We start from the raw sequence: 14,218 nt of genomic DNA on the forward strand, positions 1-14,218 counted from the left end.
AAAAGTACTTCTTTGTCCTCCTTTGATTACTACTCCCTCCGTCCCCCTCAATTGTTTACATTGGAGGGGGACACGGAGACCAAGACAATGTATGGAAAATGAGTAAAGTTAGATGAAAAGTGGGTAAAGTGGTGGGACCTATCAATATTTAATAATAGATTTGAGATAGTGGAGGAAAGTAGTGGGTGTAATAGTAGTTTTTATTGTTAAATATGAGATAGTGGGGGAAGATAGTGGGTGTAATGATGAGAAAAACTTACTATCTATAGTAACGTAAATAAATGAGAGGGACATCCCAAAATAGTAACCGTAAAGAAATGAGAGGGACAGAGGGAGTAGTTTTCTTCTTTGAAACATGATATCTTCATATTTGTATTAATAGACGTGTTTGTCCGTTAATTGTTAATTGTTAGTCATATTGTAGAAATCGGAAATTGAATCGACTCGATTTTGTTCTCTAAAAAATTAGTATTGAGAAATCGGAGAATGCTCAGAATGAGTATTCGGACAACTACCGGAATATTAATATTTTTTAATTTTCTAAATTCATTTTCAATCAAATTTTAGTATACAAATTACTTAAGTGTTTAAATTGAAATTCAAAGATAACAGGTCTTTGTTATTATAATATAAGAATATGTTATGTATTAAAAATAATTATCTAATATTATCAGTAATTTATTATTGAATAAATAATATTATTGACAATACATTAATAATAATTGAGTTCACAATTCAAGTATATATTATCCTCTTGAGACGAGTATCTCCCAATATAATAAAACAAAATTTTGATAATTACTACATCTATATTTCTAATTATTGTCTATATTCTATGAAGAAAAGCCAAACATAAATTCGACTCATGGTACTCGGAGTCCAACTGAGTTTTGACCAATTTCTTACAAAATTATATTTAGATACGAGTATTTGTAAATTCGGATCAGACGAGGAGTTAAAACCGAGTATTTAGATGAGTACTTGGCTAAGTTAATTAACCGATTTTTAGAACAATGATTGTTAGTGATTTTGCATGTACAAATGCGTAATACTGATGCGTTGTTCTTATCAGAACAACAAACACTAACAAATTTTATTCATAATTGAAATTGAATTAATACAATAAACACATCTAATTATAACAATAATTATGTTATTAAAAAAACAATAATTATGTTATTTTTTCTAAATAAACATGGACTTTACAGAGGACTGATATTTATATAGTACTATACAATTGGTCCATGCATCATTAATGTTGTGTTTGTCCATTATTGTTAGGGGTGCATGAGGGCTTAATATTTGCAGAAAATAGAACAATGGATTTTTGGACCTTCTGCTTCCACGTAACGAGAAGTGGACGATATGGAGGATATTTTGTTCTAGTTCAGTAGTTCCGTGCTTTCTGTTTCATAAAAGTAATACTCCATAGATACTCTATTCACTTAATTAATTGTGAAATACAATTTCTTTCAATGACATTAAATAAAGTTAAATTGGTGATTTTTTTTATTTTATTAAATAAGAGAGATATCATTAAAAATATTATTTAATTAGCATGTCATTTAAATCATTATAAACCAAATATATATCATTTTACCCTATTACTATTCATACCTCTTTACTTTATCATTTATCAAAAATTAACCGATTAACATTTTACTACAAAATCACTTCGAGTACTTTCATAATTGTCTCTAGTATTAATCAAAATAATTTGAGAATTTTGACATTTATACACATTTTGTATAATTAAGAACATTTTATAAGTCACGTCTTTAGAAAATATATTTGATCTACTTTAAAATATATTTTTTATTTTTAAAAAATTATAAAAAATAATCTTTTATTTACAATAAAAATTTGTTAATACTGTATTTAATGAATTCGGTTCTCAAATATAATTTTAAGAAGATATCAATATAGTGTTTGACCTTTTACAAATAAAAAAATATTAGTTAATACTATATCTGCAAAAATATTGAATTTTAGCATATTAAAGTTATTTTTATATAAAATAAATATAAAATATGAGTTAGGTTGCAATTCACCACAATAATAAAACTACTGAGGCATGTTGTGCCAAAGTTTAAGCTTTGAATTTTTTTCCAAATTTACCCTCTCACAAACTAACGGTAATGGTTAATTTGGACAGAATTTGCACAAAGAGGTGCGATACCAAATAAAATTAAAAGTTAAAGGTAGCATTATGTCAATGTTATAAATTTGAAACTAAATCGTAAGTATTATCCTTAACAATTTATATTATAATTTTTTAATAATATATTATTATATTATAAAGTAATCAACTTATATATCAAAAAAATCAAATAATTAAGGATTGAGTCCAAATTATAGGGCGTGGCCACCCTAGCATGCCACCAGCTTGAAATGGATCGAACCCATCAATTAACTCCATATAAAATTTTAGGTATAACATAAACAAAACATAAATTAGAAAAAAGATGATTCAGACCCCGCAAGAATAGTCTAGCACTTATAGTTCTCCCCATTTACCGATTATTTACAACGATAAGCGTATGCGTAGCAGATTAAACTATGTTTTGCCTTTTAAGTTCTCTACAGTAGCTGTGAAACAGAAAAAATCACACGTGTCGTTTCTTCTGTGTATGTTGTTAAAGCTGTGTACATAAATGAAAGGGCCAACTAAAACGTGGTGGTAGACGAATCTCAAGTGTTAGTTTATCACCTAACTTCCTTGATAGTTTTTGATGAGCTTTACTGTAGTAACATGGGTTACATACAGGTGTTATTCTGCGACCTCTATTTAATTTTTCGACTCATTAATCTTTTTCTCTTTCTCAGGACCATCTTCTTTTCCAACTCTAGTCACTAAACTTATCTTTGCACGGGTTTATATGCTAGTATTTGAGAATAAAAGAACATGTATATTTGGGGTGCTCTATAATCCGTCGTAATTAAATTTTGTTCTACTATATTTGATCTTTGATGTCAATTTAAAATGAGTTTGCAAACCCAAATCCCCATGCAATTCTGACAGATATTTTGAACAACTGTACAATACTTGATCTTGCAATGCAGCACTTGAGTCCGAAGATTTTACAAACCCCGGGTTTACCTGGACCATAGTCACCCCTACTTGATCACAAGTGAATGACTTTTGTCCCTGTTTCCTATTTTTCAAGAAGAGACAAGAAAGGGTCCTTTTCCTACTGCATACCAACAATCAATTTGCATAAATTATACCTGTTATACGCAAAAAATCACCATGAAGACCCGGCCCATAAAAGAAGACTATGATGGACTCAAGAGTGGACCAAGCCCAAGCTAGACATGTCAGTCAGAAGAGACCACTTCAAGAAGATTGGGTGCGCCTTATCTTCAGGGCGCGCCAAGTTGAAGCTTACAGAGAAAGATCGTCATTTGAAGGGCAGAAGGGGACATATTTTACCTAGGGGGACGCCCTTGGGTGTGTATAGATCCTACTGTTAATTTGTCGAAGACTCTACCTTGTAGTCTGAGGAGTTGCCCTCCTTGGGAGATAGAGAATGAAGATTAGAGGAGGCCTTGCTCTGTAGTCTGGCGAGTTGTCCTTGTCGGGGAGCTTGTGGAACCTTCTCGAAGATACACCCTGGAAGGCTCTATCTCTGTAGTCTGGCGGGTTGTCCCTGTCGGGGAGTAGAGAAGCGTCCTTGCATTTGGGGTAAGTCTTGGGTGCTCGAGAGTCTACAAGACCCAAGACTAGGCCTCATCGTATTGGGCCCCTTTCAGGAGGAAGATAGCAGAAGGGGAAGCCTAATCCTATTAGGTTTAGGTTTCCTAAGGAGAAAAGAACTACGTACTGGCTTGATCCCCTATAAATATAGGGGTACGTAGGCAAATTAGGGGGACACGAGTTGGGAGCATCTGGAGGCAACTCGAAACCCTAATCTCAGCCACCCCTAAAATTTCATCACCACTGCTCAGCCACCGTCATAGATCTTGATTCCGGCCATGAACCTCGAATTTTGTTAACTACCAAATTCCTCCGTTAACAAATTGGCGCTAGAAGGAGGGGCTAGTTTCAGGATAACCATCTTTGGAGGAAAGATGTGCCAAGTTACGACAATAAAATATATGCACAATCGGAAGGCATGTATAACACGGTGGACAGGTGATGACCGTCGGATCCAGGAGGGTCGCTTAAGGCAGTGATACTGCATACAGTGGCTACCCAGATGGCGTCGGGACAGTTTGTATGAGCATCTATATACCTGCTTCAAAATCATAAGGGTAATCGGAGAACTAGACTCGTTGGAATCATCATCCACGTGATATGTGTGATATAATCTCGCTTATCAAAGAGATAAGTTCTCTCTTTTCATTATTAATTTTCTGCCATTGTTTGTGTCATAGATTAATAAGATTTTACTCGATTAATACCTTATAAGACATATACATATATGATATACTTCATATTGAATGCATAGAGGACCTTATTTATATTTATACACGGAGATATTTGCGACATATAATCTTATTGTTCATGATGAAGAGACAAGAAAACAGAGGATGATTGCAGACTTGTTTATTCATATGCAGATGCTAGGACAACCAAATTGTGTTGCGGCAAACTGGGATTAATATAAAGAAAGTGTATCAAAGCTGTTGGATGGAGGCTACATGGTGAATGGTTATTTAGGTGGCCATTGTCAAATAACCAATAGGTGGGACTAATTCAACTCCGAACTCTCTGCATAATAAAGGAAGGCTAGAAAGGGTGAAAATCAGTTCGGTTAATGATGCAAGTCGACGTCCAAGACGTAAAACCAGAGATGAGTCAATTTATTATTATTATTATTATTATTATTATTATTATTATTATTATTATTATTATTATTATTTATTAAATAATTGCTTGCCCATAATTATAATATGATTTGTGTGATATGGTATCAATTTATATGATTATGACATGACATCTATTATATGTTCTTTGCAGCTTAACCTCCTGATTTTATTATAATTTCTTGCATGTGTTAATTATATATTGAAGTGCCAATATGTGATTTTATGCTTATAATATGTATTTAAGTGTCAACTTAATTGATGTATTCGATCTGTCCATATTTTTTTTAAAAAAAAATTTATGTGACCATGTAGATACATTAGGTAGTTAGACTTTGCTCTGAGTTATATGTATTACCCGATTCCTGCATAGATGAACTCATGTTAGTGTCATTATTTTTATTATATCCGTGGTAACTGTGTGCCTTGACTTGAATTCAATGTCATATTTTAATATATTAAAAATTTAGAATGTGCAGATAAGTTGTTAGCAATCGATAGTAAGAGTGTATTTTAGCTCTTAATTTGGTATAGTCGTTAATTGATATATAGTTGATAAATTGTCTTCCTTACATGATAATATTTCACTGAGAGTTGGGTGATTATGCATTAAAGTGAGTTATTTCATGCATAATAATTTATCATATATTCTTATAAATTGTGTTTTGGAATTCGAATATATTATATTTTCAAAGAAACTTGAACAGAAAGGTTAGGTAAAAGATGCAGGAGAACCGCGATGTTTATTCTTCACGTATAATCGGAGTCGGAGGAAGCAATATAATTATATAAAGCTAGCAGCTTCAGGATCAAATATTGGTCCTAATAAAAGATAAGTTTTCTAATTTCTATTATTTGGAATCTTCATATTATATATATGTTCGTTTTTATTCCTAAAAGTAAAAAAGAAATTATACCATTTTTGAATATATTATATGTGTTCACGCTCATAATTTTATATTCAAGTAATTATTGTATAGTCCAAGGGAAAAAAAACCTTTTCAGATGAAGTCGAGCCACCATGCCAAGTTGCAAGATACACAGGAGTGAGTGTAAAGCAGCACACGGGCATAAAAGATTGAGATAAGTTTACTCAATTCCTATCTTGTATTTGTAACATGCATACAGTTTAACCAAGTGAAACAGTAAGGGCTATGAGGCAGGCAGGCCAAAAATTTTAGAGACTCAAGAAGCTGGGGTTGTCTAGAAAAAATATGAGTCGAGCAATCATCAAAGTCGCGATAAGTTTTCATCTCATAATTTAATTCATTTTTTCTACAAATATTATTTAGATCCGAAATTTCCCGAAGATTATTATTTGCGTGTCTTCTAAGTGCATATAATAGACGGAGATATGAACAACAAAAAGTATAAAAAATGGGAGGAAGCCAAAGGTTTCGTGAGATTACAGAAGTTTATGGGCGTCCCTGATATGAGATGAGGAAAAGGAAGGAATGATCAAATACATTGCATGAGGCTTGGAACAAGTCAGTTGCGGTTTCGACACTGAAACGATAAGTTCTCTAATACTAGTTTTTATATCGCGTAAATAATGGCGCTGTGCATTAATAACATTTTCTCATGCAAATAGATATTGTTTTATAATTAGTACGCTATGAATATGTGTTTAAAAATTTTATGTGTATATTTATTTCAAAAAAAAATAAAAATTTATACGTATTCTAGATATTTAAAATTATGATTATATTAAAGTGCATAAGTTATCTTTATAATATTCTAACATGCATATTATATCAATTTAAGTTCATGCATGGATTTTGTTGTTATTATGTGACATATTATTAATTTATTATGTGCCATATGTTGTGATTAAATTACTTTTATACTAAAAAAAATGTACTTGGAGGACTTGCGAATTGTGATACTTCAGGGCAGGTGAAACTAGAAGCATGAAATCTCTTCTAATATGCGCCTCCAAATTTAACTCATTAGAGATAAGTTTTCTACCTTTTTCTTTTAATTTATCTACTTTGCAATTTTATATAAATTTATGTCATGCATTATTATGTTATAAATGTATTGTTGCTTTATATATTCTACAAATTTATGTAAATTTTTGATGATTAAGATATATCGTGTCTCTGTGTTTAACCCCCAATATTTTATTTATAATAACTTGCTCTCAGTATAAAAGTGCAGGTTTCCTAACATGAATTGCTTAGAGGTGCTACCTAATATTTAGAATACCAGTGGTTTCAATTGATTGTTTTGCAGGGAAGAAATTTCTAAATGGACGTGTTTTTAATTCTAATATACTCGTTAGTTGAAAGTTTTGCAGGATGAAAATAATGTGAATGGAGAAGGAATAAGATATTTACAAAATGTGTCTTCCCCTAACAAGGCACGTCACGAGGTAAGTACTAAAACTCTTACTATTTTGTATTACAATTTTCTGTATGTGTAAAGTTCTATGCAGGTTCTCTTGAAAGAGGCGCATCCTCCCCTAACAGGGCGCGTCATAAGGTAAATACTAACCTTATTATTTTGCTAAATATAATTGGGTATATATAATTGTGTACAGAGACACGTCCAACACTCCAGTCTTCAAGATTCAGAGTAAATATGTCACAACACATCTTCGCAACACTGTCTTCTCCAACTTGCATCTTCAAGTCAAGCTCATACTCCGAAACTGGGGGGTGATCATACAAATTAGAAGAAGGATTTGGATAAAAAGGGCGCGCCTCATCCTCATCTTCAGCCTCGGCTTCCGCGGCCTCATCTCTCCTTCATTCTTGGCTTCCGTGGCCTCTCCTTCATCCCTGGCTTCCGCGGCCTCTCCTTCAGCCTCGGCTTCCACGGCCTCATCTTCATCAACTCAGTCTTGGCTTTCGCGGCCTCTCATTCAGCCTCGGCTTCCGCGGCCTCATCTTCATCAACTCAGTCTTGGCTTCCGCGGCCTCTCATTCAGCCTCGGCTTCCGCGGCCTCATTCTCTGCAACCTCGCCATTGTCTCTATCAAGCAAACACTGCCTTCACCTCCGTTAGGCAGAATCATCGTCATCTTCAAACAACTCCTTCAACATTGGCTTCAGAGGAAATTTCTTCAACATATGGCGCGTCTAGTTAAAGAACGTCAACATCTTCTGCATCAGCAAAGAACAACCAAGATAGGACATCTTAGGGGATGAAGAACATCAAGATCTCGTCGACATCTTCAATGCCACCAAGATCTGGGGGGTAGTTGTTATACGCAAAAAATCACCATGAAGACCCGGCCCATAAAAGAAGACTATGATGGACTCAAGAGTGGACCAAGCCCAAGCTAGACATGTCAGTCAGAAGAGACCACTTCAAGAAGATTGGGTGCGCCTTATCTTCAGGGCGCGCCAAGTTGAAGCTTACAGAGAAAGATCGTCATTTGAAGGGCAGAAGGGGACATATTTTACCTAGGGGGACGCCCTTGGGTGTGTATAGATCCTACTGTTAATTTGTCGAAGACTCTACCTTGTAGTCTGAGGAGTTGCCCTCCTTGGGAGATAGAGAATGAAGATTAGAGGAGGCCTTGCTCTGTAGTCTGGCGAGTTGTCCTTGTCGGGGAGCTTGTGGAACCTTCTCGAAGATACACCCTGGAAGGCTCTATCTCTGTAGTCTGGCGGGTTGTCCCTGTCGGGGAGTAGAGAAGCGTCCTTGCATTTGGGGTAAGTCTTGGGTGCTCGAGAGTCTACAAGACCCAAGACTAGGCCTCATCGTATTGGGCCCCTTTCAGGAGGAAGATAGCAGAAGGGGAAGCCTAATCCTATTAGGTTTAGGTTTCCTAAGGAGAAAAGAACTACGTACTGGCTTGATCCCCTATAAATATAGGGGTACGTAGGCAAATTAGGGGGACACGAGTTGGGAGCATCTGGAGGCAACTCGAAACCCTAATCTCAGCCACCCCTAAAATTTCATCACCACTGCTCAGCCACCGTCATAGATCTTGATTCCGGCCATGAACCTCGAATTTTGTTAACTACCAAATTCCTCCGTTAACAATACCTAAACAATTGATCTCTTCTTCATACAGAACTTGCACATCCACTGATCCACTCCTGCAGTATAAAAACCATGTTTGAAATCTTACAAACAACAGCGAATGCAGGTTCAATAACACACGGATATCATGTCAGGTTAATTCATATTGGCTGATCCATGTTTTGTTTTTGGAGAAGCCAATATTGCTTTCCAGATCCCGGCCTTAATATTAGATTCAACAGTCACATTCCTGCTTCTTTTTTTAAAAAATCAGCCATTGTGTAATTTAGGATGGTTTCAAACGGTATCACTAAACATAGGCATTGTAAAATAGTACTCCCTCCGTCCCAATTTTTTTGTCTTGTTTGACTTTTTATGGTCAAATTGACCAAATTTTGACCAAAAATGAGTAATTATTCTTACATGATCTCTTTAAATCGAAAAATACATCTTAAAGTAGAATATATGTAGATTTTAGTAATATATTTTTCGTAATTTTTTTATTTATTTAATATATGTAAATTTCAGTCAAATTTTGATCAATTTGACCACAAAAAATGAAACAAGACAAAAGAATTGGGACGGAGGAGTAATTACAAAGAGGATAGTAACATCGAGAACATAAAGGGGCGAGCTTTGATGACACATTGAATATGAAAAGCGACAGTCGGGTCATATATTGATAACAAATTAAATCACATGCCAAACGAACTTTTGGTGGCTATTATCTAATCGAATTGCCAGCTCCTGGATTTGATCTTCGGGCAGTCAAGTCGTGGTCCAGAAGGAGAAAAATATCACAGAGTTTGGAACTTGTTTTTGGAGAGAACAACAGGGTTAAATGGACCAAGTGCCCGTTGCTAGCTTAATGTTCTTGCTTATTTCTTGTCTACCAAGTAAATTCAGACAAGGGGCTTCTATATCCTTGCATGTGTTGTATATACGACCTTGAATGCGATACCTTGCTCGGCGATTGTGGATGGTGGTGCAAACCGCCAACGTGGTGGACTGGAGTGTCAGAGATATAAATGATCAAAGTTTGATTATAGAGAGTTCGAATATATATATCACACCTATTTTGATTCTCTTAACATGATTCGAAGGTTTCTTTCATTCGTTTTACATAATATGAGTGCTATGTATGAAAAGTCAAATATACAAGATTATATGTCATCGTGTATAAAAGTCAAAAATGTCACGATACTACCGATAAACAGTCGAAGTCAATTGTTTAATATTATCACAAACAATATTCCTATTTATATCTAAATTATATTAATATGATATATACAACTAATTATAACAGTAATTATGTCATTTTAAAATATAATTTAATAAATACAACTAATTATAACAGTAACTATGTCATTTTAAATTATTTTTTTTGTCAAAAAACAAATGAATTATGTCATTTTAAATCTTTTAAATACATGGACTTTGAAAAGGACCGATATTCATATGTTACTGTACGATCGGTCCATGCATCATTAATGTATGTGTTTGTCCGATGATTGTTAGTGGTGATTTTGCATGTACGAGTGTCTAATATTTTCCGCAACTTGGAACAATGGATTTTTGGACCTTCTGCTTCCACGTAACAAAATTGGAGGATATTTTGTTTCATAAAATTAACAAGATTTACATTACACTCTATTCACTTCATTAATTAATTGTAAAATATAACTTCTTTTGATGACACTGAATAAAATTAAATTGGCTATTCTTTTATTATTTGTTAAATGAGAGAAATATCATTAAAAATATTATTTGAATCAACATCTTAATCAAATATGAACAATTGAAACAAATTATTATACTCTCTTGATTCAACAACAATAATTTTGACAGCATAATAATATGTTTCAAATTGTAAGAAATGTGTAATTTGCTGTCAATTTAATTTTAGACCAATTAAAACAAAATTATTATAATGATATTAAGACAATATCATATCGAAGAAAGTTAAGTTTCAACATAAAAGCCTTTTACATGAATTCATGCACATATAGATTTATCTGTGTGGTGTGGACTGTGGGTAAAACGTCAAGAAAAGAAATATTTATAAGAAGTTGAGAACACTGATTTTTAGAACCAAAATCTATCCATGACTTCTACTTCTTTCTCAAACATTTTAATCACTTATAAGTTTTAATTAACTAATTCTAGTTTACTATTTTATTTTAAATAATACACATTTATTTTAGCTCACAAACGGTTTTGTAGGATGACATTTTCGCACCATCAACAACTTCATTCAGAGAACATAATTAAACGATTTTCACCTTTTTCACTGACTTCTTTACCTATTAAGATGACGGAGTCTAAATTAAATGTCCAATTTGTTGTATAATTTATTTATCTTTCAAAATGCCGCGTTTAGATTACATGCCCTACTCGCAGTGTCCAATTTATGAGAGGCGACCACTCTGTAAGCCGGCAGTCCACTATGCGGTACGTCATCCCCTTTAAATGGACGTGATCCATCATTCAAATTCATAATAAATCTTAGATAAACAAAGCATAAATTAGAAAAAAGATAATTCAGAACTCGCAAGAATAGTCTAGTACTTGTGTCTTGTAACTAGGGTGACCATTAGTTAGCCAAAACCGAATTATTTCCTGTTCAATTGAAACCGAAATTAGTAAAAACTAGCTACCGAAAATCAAACCGAATTTTTTACGTTTTATAACCGAAACCATAAGCATAGCAGATTAAACTGGGCTTTTGAGTAAGACTCATGTTGACAATTTTCCGTCGTACAAGTTCTCTACAGCTACTGTACGTTTCTTCTGTGTATGTTGTTAACGCTCTGTGTACATAAATGAAAGGGCCAAGGCCAACTAAAACGTGGTGGTAGACGAATCTCAAGTGCTAGTTTATCACCTAACTTCCTTGATAGTTTGATGAGCTTTACTGTAGTAACATGGGTTACATACAGGTGTTATTCTGCGACCTCTATTTAATTTTTTTGACTCTTCAATCTTTTTCTCTGTCTCAGGACCATCTTCTTTTCCAACTCTAGTCACTAAACTTATCTTCTTTAATTTCCTTGGCTACACACTGTTACATCTTTTTTTATAGAACGCATATGAGATATCTCTGTTTGAACAAAGTTTATCATCTAATCGAAAGTCATACAAATGCAACTTCAGACGTTTAGACAATAAAACTTAAATGAATAAGAAAAGAGTGTCCAGGTTATAAATGATTAGATCATCATTTTTAACAGGGGGTGATATGGTAAAAAGTTTCGAAGTAATTAATTGATCGAAAGAATTGACGATGCCCATAATTTGACGAATAAAATGATCATCCTGAAAACCGGACATATACGAAACTTGCCACAATTAAATAATTATTATAGTTGGTCAAAACAGAAAATTGACAGTAAGAAAAAGTAATAAAATGATCATTCTAACACGAGTATAACATAATCAACTCATTATAATTAATTAATTATGAATTTACCATAATCAAATAATTATTATAATTGATCGAAACAAAAAGTTGACGATAATAAAAAAAGTGATCATTTTAATACAAGAATAATATAAATTATCGAAAAAAAAGAGAAGATAATATACTGGTACAATTTGTTTAGCCATAAAAAACCAAATACTAGCTAGACTCTAGATTGACACTTTCCCATCACCACCGATATATCTAACTTGCTGATAAACACCTGTCAACTTTCATTAGTATTTTCTTAGGTAGAAACTAGAAAGTTTCATTAACCAGAACATTAGGTCCCTTCTCCATCAAACATAGGACTACACACAAACCAGTTGTCAAGAACACCTTGACATAGTACCTAAACATTTTTATTTTTTTTTAAATCAAAAACAGAAAATATTATTTATAAAAAGGAGTAGACACGTTTGCATGACACATGCAATGCAAAAGGGTTGAGACAACAAGATAAACATGTAGGCAAAGCATTGAAGTTTATCTAGAAATGTGAGCAACAAAAGAATCCAACTCCAAGCAGCTAACTCCCTTATCTGCCACTGACTTTCTGACGTCATCCCCCATCTTGGCTGCTCTCTTTCTTATCTCACTCCCTTCTTCAGACTCCATCAGCTTTTGAATTGCACTTGCAATTGTTTCTGCACTCACCAAGTCCTTTCTGGAGGCCCAATTCTTCACAGCCAGCCCGATTTTCAGAAACTTTGTTAACAAAACAGCGTTTCTTGGCTGATCCGAATGCATCGGCCAAGCTAGAATTGGCACTCTCATTGTGATGCTTTCCATGCATGAATTCCATCCACAGTGACTCATGAATCCGGCTGTTGAGGAATGTTCTAGAATCTCGAGCTGCGGCGCCCAATCTCTCACGATCATTCCCTTTCCTTTTATCTTTTCTTCGTACCCTTTTGGCAGCATGCTGAATATTTGTGAAATCTGATCGTTTTCAGCGAAGATATCTCCTTTGTCAGCCTCCCTTAATACCCAAATGAACTTTTGGTTGCTTTTGTCTAATCCAACAGCAAGCTCGAGAATTTGATTTTCAGTGAGTGAAGTTGTGGACCCGAACGAAACGTATATCACGGAGTCCGGAGCTTGTTTGTCGAGCCACTCCAGGCATCCGTGACGACTGCGACACTTATTTTGGGACAGAGTGACGACAGGGTTGAAGGGACCGAGAGCCCATTGCTTCATGCCCTTGCTGATTTCTTGCCTACCAAGTAAATCAAGAAACGGGGCTTCGATAAATCTGCACGTGTTGAATATTCGGCCAGAATCGAATTTTATGCACTTATATTCGTTGCTAATTAAATTCTTGAATTCGGCCGAGAAGCACCCTTCTAGCGACGGAACATCTTTCAACATATCGACGCTTATCGGAAACGGCCTCTCCATCTCTTCCCACAAGTGCAAAAAAACCGTAAAAGCCGAAACGCTATGAAAAACATAAGCCTCGGCATTTTTCACCGAACCCACGTCTTGAACAACGGAGCTCATTAGCGAGTCATGAATCACAACCACCCTTTTGGCGACAGATGAAAGATTTTTCAAAAGTGTCGCGAAAGGCCCGCGGAGATGCTGAGCCGTGTCGAAGCACGGCTGAAGGTGAGTGAGTGGTGAGCCAGGGTCAGGAGGAGGGGAAGCGAAAGAAGGAACATTAAATTCGTGAAAATAAATACCGGAAATGGACTTAGGGTCCCAGCCTTGAACGCGAGTCCTGGCTTGGCGGTTGTGGAGGGAAGTGCCGACGTAGTGGACCGGAATATTGTAGGAAGAGATGAGGCGGCTGAGGTGGAGGAGCTGGTTGAGATGGCCTTGTGCCGGGAAAGGGACCATGATAACAATTAGTTGGGAATGAAAGCTGGACATTTTTAGAGGGAGTGTTGTGGTTAGTTGAGTACTCTGGGGCGGATACCTATCTGTTTCATGCATATTTATACACTTTAGAGTTTTGACAACGCTGCAAAA

General features: G+C 34.9%; 1 protein-coding gene and 1 long non-coding RNA gene across 2 annotated transcripts; one reads left to right on the plus strand and one right to left on the minus strand.

The window, feature by feature from the left end:
* The first annotated feature begins 3,236 nt into the window (after positions 1–3,236).
* LOC135147666 (uncharacterized) lies at positions 3,237–8,723 on the plus strand. The gene is made up of 2 exons (XR_010285383.1): positions 3,237–7,183; positions 7,352–8,723. It is a non-coding gene; the product is annotated as an uncharacterized LOC135147666 (long non-coding RNA).
* A 3,525-nt stretch (positions 8,724–12,248) lies between these two features.
* Positions 12,249–14,208, minus strand: LOC108193857 (zeatin O-glucosyltransferase). The gene has a single exon (XM_017360694.2). It carries the CDS (start codon positions 14,180–14,182, stop codon positions 12,731–12,733), a length of 1,452 nt encoding a protein of 483 aa, XP_017216183.1. The 5' UTR covers positions 14,183–14,208; the 3' UTR covers positions 12,249–12,730.
* Between the last annotated feature and the right edge of the window lie 10 nt (positions 14,209–14,218).

This window comes from Daucus carota, chromosome 7 (genome assembly GCF_001625215.2).
Source record: "Daucus carota subsp. sativus chromosome 7, DH1 v3.0, whole genome shotgun sequence".
Taxonomy (NCBI): domain Eukaryota; kingdom Viridiplantae; phylum Streptophyta; class Magnoliopsida; order Apiales; family Apiaceae; genus Daucus; species Daucus carota.